The following is a 9709-nucleotide window of genomic DNA, read 5'->3' on the forward strand; positions in this document are numbered from 1 at the left end:
CTGTAAAGGAACGAGGAGGCTTTATTTCACCTTCGTACTGGCTTTCCCCGGGAAGTCCTGGTGCCCCGTCTGTTTTTCATTTGCGTCTGTGAGAACGAGGCGTCTGGGAGTGATTTGAAGCACACTGTGACCTGCTTGGCAACCGAGCCCTTAGGGTTGCTCATGTCAGCGGAGAGGATGTGAACAGCTTGGATGGTGGGAATTTGATCCATAAAACTCACTTCTCATCTGTGTTGCCAAACGAGGGTTAAACGAAAGGAAAGTTTGTCCGGTTTTTAGTCATATATTAGCTTTGATGTGGCAAGAATGCATGTTGCTTATAATAAATGTCAGAATTGTTAATAAATAATACAAATTTAATGTGATTTAATGCAAGCACATAGTTTAGAATCTATTTTTGGTGTAAATCCATTTTTAAAAAAGCACAAGTTGGATTAAGTGTCTACTTTGCTTTGAGCAAAAGTGTCTCTAAAACCAGGATTACGCTCTCAAACCTCTCAAAAAGAGACACTTACCAGAGCCGTGCAATTCCATACGCAAAGTTGAAAAACACCCAAGACCAACAGAACACTGCAGCAGCTGAGGCCTTATCGGACATTGGTCTGTTATTTGTTTCAGTTGGCGGTAAGTCTCAGCCAGGTCATAAACTTTATGAAACTGGTTCATATTCCTCGTATGAAATCAAGCCACAGTCAGGTCGGTACGCTGAAAAACACAGATTTGCTCAAAAGGGTTAGCTGCTAACGCAAAGCAGTTGGTTTAATGAATCAGATAAATATCAGGATGAAACATATTGGAACATATTGATGCTTTTACGGGAAGAGAGAGGGAGATAAATCAGAGTGTGAGGGAGAGTGAAAGTGAGTTTTTCTGTGGAATTTGGTGGGAACCTCGTTTCTTGCCAGCGGTGAATTGAATAAAGCTCAAAAACAAATAATAAAGGCTCTCAAAGGTCCAAAGTACTTCTTCATGCAGAGCTTATTCAGATGTGATTGTTGATACAGAAAATAGGTTCAAGAGCAATCAACGTGCATGACAACGGCGATGGAAAGCTGCTTTAAGAGGCATTCTGTATTAGAAAATAAGAGAAAGCATGATTTCACATTAAGCTTTGTATTAATACTCTTTCTCAGCCAGATATTTATTATATTACAACAGTGGATCTTGTCCTGGTTATGAGGGAGCTCATAATAAAAGAGCATGCTTGTTTTCCCTTTTTTAAACTAAACTTGAAATGCAAAATATGCAACAGTAAAGCACAATATTACTCTTGAGACAGAGTCTGACTGGAGGTCCATGTGTGAAAATATTGTTATTATATTGTCACAGCTCTCAGATTGTGGCACAAACTGGAGTGTGCTAAATGAATGAATGATTGAATACAACCCACAATTTGGATAAACCCCCCGTCTAGACACCAATGGGCTGTAAGGTGTTAAACACACTTCATTAAGTCTCAATATGCACACAAAAGTCGTCGTATAAGACCCTTCATACAAACAAACAAAAGCCATGTTAAACTCACTAAGCTGCCCACGTATAACAGCAGCTGAGAGGCAGCGATTGTTACTTCTATTACAGGTAAACACACCTCCAAAACACACAAAATACACTCAGCTGTGTTGTCACGAGTGCCCCCTACTGGCCAGGTGGAGAGTAGTAAGTGAGGAGTCAGCAGGGAGTCCATGGGAGAATAAAAACAGGCAATAAAAACAGAAAGTGTGACTCATCGTAACCACGAGAGGACCTTGAGCATGCAGCCATAACAAGCCACCCAAAATATTATGCAGTTTACTGCAACAAAATGCAAGATCAGCTTTGGACGGACGGAGACGTGCACGGATATACACACACACACACACACACACACACACACACACACACACACACACACACACACACACACACACACACACACACACACACACACACACACACACACACACACAGTCATACTTTTGTCAGGAACTGTACTTGAAGACTGGAGAATTTCTCAATTTTCCTTATTGTCAACAAACCCCGTGAAAAGACAACAAACCATACGTCTCTAAAGGCTTAATAATATCTTATGAATATTAGTCAAAAAGGAGTAAATAATGTACACGTTGGGGCCTATTTTCAGGCCCAGACTTGGTACCGTGGTGGGGATTTACAGCAGCAGGACAGCGTGTTTCATACCGACTCAAAATAATCTCCGGTGCCTTACGCGACGAGTGTTCATGGTTATGTGGGAATGTGATGCTCATTGATGTATTTTTAATAGTTTTTGGACAACAATGGAGGTCCACGGCAGCACAGAGGAATCGGCTACATCAGCCTTTGGATACACAAGATCCTTTAAAGAGACTCGGAGCTGGAACTCTTGTTTTTAAATAACGACTGCAGCGCGTTATGTGAGCTTCTTTAACTCCATCCCACTTCACTTACGTTGTTGTTCAGGAACAGAAGTGAACACCCTCGGTGAGTCTGAACATTTCCTGACACAAAGGCCTATGGCAGACGTATTAAGATAAATAAGTAATTGTTGAACAATTGCAGACTTGTGTATTCCTCTGACATAGGAGGTGCACTTTGGATGATACATTATATCTCAGGAATCAGACAGTGTGTCTCCTCCTTTCTGGTGCATTGATTGTTATTATTATTCAGACCTATCCGTTCTGTTCATCCTGTCTATGTGTTTCTACTGCAAGGCACATACTGCATGACTTACTTCCACGCTACAGTTACGGCTATGATTCAGTGAGACATAACGGACGCCACATCCTTTATGCTAAAATCTGTTTTGGGTCTGATCAAACACAGCATATGTTTATCTACCCTGCCCTTACATGGCTGTACCCGGTATGCCACTTTGCATGGCAATCCCTTCAAGCTATCCACCATGGCACTCGCTTACACGACTTGTGGCGAAGACCATCTCTAATTCATAAAAGCCAAAAGGATCAATTCAAAATTTATGAACAATCTGTCCTGCTACAACCAGTGATTTCTGTGACTGTGGGGCAGTGGAGACAGGGAGCAACAGAAAGGAAAGTTCTGCCTCCCCTCATTTCACAGGAAGACACACACACACACACGCAATTATACTGAAACGTGTGCACACACACACACGAGAGAAAAAGGTAGGAAGGAGGTTCTTCTGTTATTGTGGGATGAAAATTGAACAAGAAATATTCTATAAACCTTCAACAAAAAGAGGCATTCATGAAATAAATGCTTTTCTGAAGGACACAAACAGTGGATGATGGTTATTATTGCAAACCTTGTTGTGTGGCTCTAAAAGGCCTTTCTCTCTGAAGAGACATGCCACAGTAGGAAAAGCTCAGGTGTAAAGAATAAAATGAAATTCCATTTAGCTGCTTTGGGTTTCAGGGTCCTGGTATTGTGCATGTTTAGTAACGCCTGTGCTTTTCCTCCTATAACATGTCAAAATGTGTGCTCTGGAGAAGGACTGTGTGGATGCAGGTTTACCGTCTTCAACTGGGGAAAAGTACAGGCTGTGCAAACAAAGCCAAATAGACAAGAGGTTATTTATTAAACCATATATTACATTATCTCATGTTTTTCTCTGGTGTATTCTATTTTAGTCCAATGTGGACGAGTCTCTTGTTAAAAAAAAAAAAAAAAAAAAAAATACCCCAAAAATGGTAATGATCATCCTTGTCAATAAACCCTATTTAGGTGGTCAAGTTCAAAGTCTACGGAAGCATTGAGCTGTCAGACATCATACATTGATTACTTGTTATCTTCAGGATAACTCTTGTTGCTGCTGTTTTTAAGTATGATTTAAAAATTTGTTTCAAATAGGCAGAGACTATTTGATAGGTGTCTCATTTTGATGGAAGGCCATTTGATTAATTAAAATAATATAGTTGGAAATGGATATTTAATGCCATCAGTAACCTACCGTTTGCACCAACGGAACAGACAAAGGCCTGTATGAGCCTTAATGTGATCTATAAAACAGTCTGCTACAATGGGGTTTAATCTCTGATATCTTGGTAATTGTTAATTCACATTGCCATCTGCTGGCGAAAGCACAGATCATGTGATCCAGGAAAAATGCACAGCAACCAAACTAGCCGCAAGTAACTTCAGACGTGGGTTAACGGTCTCTCTTTACCGATTGGCCAATCGTCTGCTTTCCACCAATCACATTCGAGATTGTGGGCGGACCCACGAGGCTAACACCCGGAAGTAGACAGGAACAGCATTTACTTTTTGGGGAAACTTTTAACCAGCGCAAACCTACGGCAAATACTGTTACGTGTTTATTCATGTAAATGGCCGATTGATTTATCAGAGGGACGTTTTTTTTATTACGGTAGACATTTGAGATACTTTCAGCGGTTCGGGCGGGATCATTTGCTTTGTTTACATCTGACAAGCTAACGTTAGCAACCTAGCTTGGTAAAAACAGAGTCATATGAGCTGATAATTGCCCAGCAGACGAATGCAACTTAACATTAGCGGGAAAGAGGCAACGTACCTGTGCACCGGAGGAGCGCTGTCCTGGGCCGCGGCGAGCCGTCGGGAGCGTAAACACAATGCTAAGCTAACGTTAGATGCGTCAACGTTGAGTTAAGTTGTTTGTGGTCACTGCACCTGCGGCCAGATTGGAAAGGCCTTCATGTCAAGATGCCTTGTTCCTGTGGGAACTGGAGACGATGGATCCGGCCGCTGGTCGCCGTGCTCTACATTTTGTTGCTCATAGTCGTGTTGCCTCTGTGTATCTGGGAGCTGCAGAAGTCAGCGGTGAGAGCCCTGTTGGTTTAACTGGTGAAATGTAACTAAGTACTGTAACATGGAGTACTATGACGAGCTACTCAAGTAACGTTGTATATACTCGTACTATTTGACCTTTAAAACGAAATATACAAAATAATATATGTACTAAAAATCCAAATCAGCTCCAATGCATAGTGAGGCGTTGGAGGCCTCCTATTACATATCATATACAATTGTGTTGCTTATTAAACCGGCCAATAATAATGTGTAGTGCAGCCTATAGTGCCATGTATAACAGTACTTTGTAATGATGTATGTATGCAATGCTAAGCCATTATATTTACAGAACATATTTTAATTCTACGTTGGCATTTCTACACCACTATTTCACCTCATAACATTGAATAAATAGGAAGATATCGTTTCTTAATATAGGTTGTATTCATGTTAATGTGTATTTTTGGACATATTTACATTTTTGGAAGAAATATAGCTTGGGATCCAATCATTTCAGGGACCCCCTGCATTAACTCTGTGGACCCCGTAGGGGTCACGGACCCCTTGTTGAAGACCTCTGCTCTAATGGATTTACATGTCAAAAGTGACCACTCTGCATTATTAAGTACTATTGAGCACATTTTAATGATAAACCTTTTGAGATGAAGGATCTGAATTCTGCTTCCACCCCTTCCTTTCTATTACATGTATTTAAAATGCTGGTTTCCTGGACTTGAATGCATAAATGTTAACTGTATTGTTTCCTTCCGTGTGATGACAGGTTGGCACTCATAACAAAGCTTGGTTCATCGCTGGGATATTTGTCTTCATGACCATACCCATATCATTATGGGGCATCCTCCAGCATCTAGTCCACTACACTCAGCCAGAGCTTCAGAAACCCATCATCAGGTAAAGATGTCAACGATCACGGCGTCCACGAAGAATAGTCTGAAACTGCTTTTTGATTGTTTGTGTTTTTATTGTCTCTTTTTTAGGATATTGTGGATGGTCCCGATCTACAGCTTGGACAGTGTGAGTGTGTCATATAATTACAGCCATTGTGACACATGCATAAACACATATGCATTGATGTCATATGTATGCATCTACAGAGTAACAGTTAAAAAACATATATGTTTGCTGCCATATCAGATTTCCCTTGAGAAGTTAACTGCACCATTGAGAGAATGTCTTTAAGCGTTTTGATAATTTCATATATCCTCACTTTCCATGCAATTTGTCTCTTATTATTTATCTTGCAGTGGATCGCATTAAAATACCCCCGTATAGCAATTTATGTGGACACATGCAGAGAGTGCTACGAGGCCTTCGTCATCTACAACTTCATGACCTTCCTGCTGAACTACCTGGAGAATCAGTACCCCAGCCTGGTGTCCATGCTGGAGTCCCAGGAGCAGCAGAGACATCTGCCTCCTCTTTGCTGCTGCCCGCCCTGGCCAATGGGAGAGTATGTCTCCTTTACAATGAAACCACTTTTACAATAATATAGTCGAAGTGATACCACATGTTCACCTTACTATATAACGGCCAAAAACACCACCAGCTATACATATGATTAGTCTGCATCCAACACTGGAGGAGCTTGTTGTGAACTTAATCATTATTTACTCTTTACTTCAACCCAAACATGTCAGCGTTACTAGTTATTAGCTGTACTTGGAGATCTGACTGACTTTTTTAATAATATTTGAATTTCTTTTCTTGCATAAAAGGCATGCAACGTTATCCCTTTGAGATTTAGTACTGTTTCTAATAAACAAATAAATGACAGTCATCAGCTTCGGATTAGCTCCAGTCATGCAACATCTATTAATCGGTTAACTTGCCTTCGTCTTATCCACAGCTTTTTTTTTTTTTTAACACGAGGATCCGATCAACAAATGTATAAACATTTGACTGGAGATCAGCAGCATCAGACTCATCGATTAGCTTTGTATTTCATAAAACTACCCCAGTTAAATGTTTTAATGTTTTTGCATGTGGGTGTCATAGTCCATGGTCAAATAGTTGTTGAGGAAAATTAGACAGTTCAATGTTGAAATATCATTACATTTGTTTCAAGAATCCACTCACTCAGGTAGATTTCCCTGATGTAAGCAAACTAGATGTCCAACAAATTTCAATCTTAATTCAAATCATGTATTTCCTTTGCAGGGTTTTACTGTTGAGATGCAAACTGGGGGTGTTGCAGTACACCGTTGTCAGACCCGTCACCACAGTGATCGCCTTGTAAGTGAGCCGTGCTCTTCATTTTTGATATCCATCAGCTTTTTGGTCACTATTTGTGTTGAGGTGCATTTCTTCTTCTCCGTAGGATCTGTCAGCTGTGTGGAGTGTACGATGAAGGCAATTTTAGCTCAACGAACGCATGGACGTACCTGGTCATCTTCAACAACATGTCACAGCTGGTAATACTGCTCTGGTTTCTGGAGGCTAGATATATATTTGCCTCAAGTTACAACTCATATCATCCATTAGGGCTTTCAAGCACATTAAGAGATAAGATGTTAGCCTAGTTGGAAATTGATTCTCTCCGTCTTCTCTTCATGTAGTTTGCCATGTACTGCCTGGTGCTGTTCTACAGAGCTCTCAGAGAGGAACTGAGTCCAATCAAGCCAGTGGGCAAATTCCTATGCGTGAAAATGGTGGTGTTTGTCTCGTTCTGGTAATTCTGTGTTTAAGCTTATTCGCATGACCTGGACATTAATGAAAACACACTTTGGATAAGTTGTTTTCACTTTGCTTGTATTTGTTGGTGATGATTGCTTGCAGTCTCTTGATTAACAGCGGCGTCCGATACTGTGGTAGCTTCTGAGAATGTTTCTTTTTCCTCTAGGCAAGCTGTGTTCATTGCTTTGCTGGTGAAAGTGGGCATTATCTCAGAGGAACGTACGTGGGACTGGAAAAGTGTGGAAGCTGTAGCTACTGGCTTACAGGTAAGCTAAAGAAATATATATTATGGTATGGTATTACCATATGGCCTCCTAAATGTTTCCGTTTAACCAGTATGAAACACAATCAACAATCAACCAGACTGTCATGCTTCCCTCAGGATTTCATCATCTGTGTGGAGATGTTCCTGGCAGCCATTGCCCATCACTACAGCTTCACCTACAAGCCTTACATCCAGGAGGCCGAGGAGGGTTCTTGCTTTGACTCATTCATGGCGATGTGGGACGTCTCTGATGTCAGAGCAGACATTTCCGAACAAGTCCGCAATGTCGGTATGTGCCCCCCCGACTACTGGAGTGCTTACACATGTGTGAATTGTAGATATCACCGCCATATTCTCCAACATCAACATTTTTTTGTCCTCATTTACAGGGAGAACAGTCATGGGACGTCCAAGGAAGTCCTACTTCAGTGAGGCGCAGGATGACGGCGAGCGGTCTGGCCTTCTCACTTCGGGCTCTCAAGATGCCATCGTGGAGGCGGCATCCAACCCCGTGTCACCCAATGGTCAATACCAGGGCCTGGGCAGGACCCTCACACCGCACTCTCAGTCGGCTCCCGCCGGGCTCAGCTCGGCCCCGTGGGATGAAGGATACGAGGCGGGACCTGAAGAGGATCAGGAGGAGGAAAGGGCCGAGCAAACCAAAGAACCGACCGAGGCGGATCTCATCGTGATCACCTAGCATGTTATTAAGGCTGATGTCACCGATGGACTCTACCAGATACGGTTGGGCAGGACCCAATTACAGCCTTTACTAAACTGTTATAAGAGCAAAACAAACTGTTGTTTAAAAGGGCACATCAACCGAGTCATAGAAAAATGCAAAACCAGATGGACCTCTCTGCCGGTGACAGCTCCAAGAATGTTCCGTGAAGTTATGGCACTAATTGACTTGTAGATAACGTGCATTTTATGCAGTTGGAATGTTACTGGGGTGTTCTATGGCTCAGAAGGCTCCCTGGAATGGGTTTTAATTCATTGTAATAGGGTAAGACTTCCTGTCAGCTAGGGCTGTGCAATGGGGAGAAACTCAAACATCACAATATTTTAAACCAGATACCTCGATATCGCAATGAGACGAGTCGCGTTTCTCAAGATGTGAAGTCGGAGCGATCAGCGAATGCACGTGTATCCTTTCCAATTAGGAAGTCGTTCGTTTTCTTGGTCATATCATGATCTCAGATCTGGCAGATATGAGAAATATGCAATACTTTTACAATACTAAGACATTTTCTTCACTCAATATCAGCTTTGAAATGATTTCAGAGGACATCGATTGATCGTAAATGAAAATCTTATGATATTGAAGCACATTAGATGTTCAAATTCATCTTTTTTTTTTGCGTAAGCCAGAGGGAGGGGATGGAATGGACCGAAGGACATGTTCTGGGGATGCACAAGTAAAATGTTACAGTTGGATTTTACAGCTATGCTTGCTGAATGACGTGTTTACTGTAAATACAGCCCAAGTATTAAAACAGTATACACAGTTCAGTCTGTAACAATCATACAGTCTGTTATCCATCCTGGTAACATTTCTATCAATGCTTCACTACCCCACAGTGTTGAATAGAAATGTATGAAATCGTTTTCTCAGATGCCTTGTTCTTTGTGCCGTGGGACTCGTCTGTCCACTTCATCAGTTTATTTTTATGTATATTCCTGGATCAGTTTTATGTGATGACATTTTAGCTGGATTAACTGCAGCTATGGCATCTAAGCCATTTATTTTCCCCCCATAGATCTTTTTTTTTTCATTGTGACTTTCATGAATTTGTGCAGGGATATTAATATGTTTAATGTACGGTGTAGGTTTGTCAGTAAAAAATCAAATCAACAGCAGAATCTGCTTCATGTCCAGCTAGAGAACGTTGTGTTGCCTTACATTGTTTTAACTCAAACTGACAAGATTACATCAGAGCCGATTCCACATTTTCATTCAAGTCCATCTCCTCAATAAATCGGATTAACTACATTTTCTGATGTCTTTTTTTTTCTTCTTGC

General features: G+C 41.3%; 1 protein-coding gene across 1 annotated transcript; it reads left to right on the forward strand.

The window, feature by feature from the left end:
• Positions 1–4211: 4211 nt before the first annotated feature.
• tmem184c (transmembrane protein 184C) lies at positions 4212–9680 on the forward strand. The gene is made up of 10 exons (XM_084003176.1): positions 4212–4758; positions 5510–5640; positions 5727–5763; positions 5994–6199; positions 6907–6981; positions 7067–7160; positions 7305–7417; positions 7589–7688; positions 7805–7976; positions 8077–9680. Exons 1-10 carry the CDS (start codon positions 4642–4644, stop codon positions 8385–8387), a joined length of 1356 nt encoding a protein of 451 aa, XP_083859302.1. The 5' UTR covers positions 4212–4641; the 3' UTR covers positions 8388–9680.
• The last annotated feature ends 29 nt before the right edge of the window (positions 9681–9709 follow it).

Source organism: Eutrigla gurnardus (assembly GCF_963514095.1).
Source record: "Eutrigla gurnardus genome assembly, chromosome: 3".
Lineage (NCBI taxonomy): Eukaryota > Metazoa > Chordata > Actinopteri > Perciformes > Triglidae > Eutrigla > Eutrigla gurnardus.

Coding starts and splice junctions, on each gene's coding strand:
- tmem184c (XM_084003176.1), top strand. CDS start 4,642: ATGCCTTGTTCCTGTGGGAACTGGAGACGATGGATCCGGCCGCTGGTC. Junction 6,982..7,066: donor GTCACCACAGTGATCGCCTT/GTAAGTGAGCCG, acceptor TCTTCTCCGTAG/GATCTGTCAGCTGTGTGGAG. Junction 7,689..7,804: donor CTGTAGCTACTGGCTTACAG/GTAAGCTAAAGA, acceptor TGCTTCCCTCAG/GATTTCATCATCTGTGTGGA.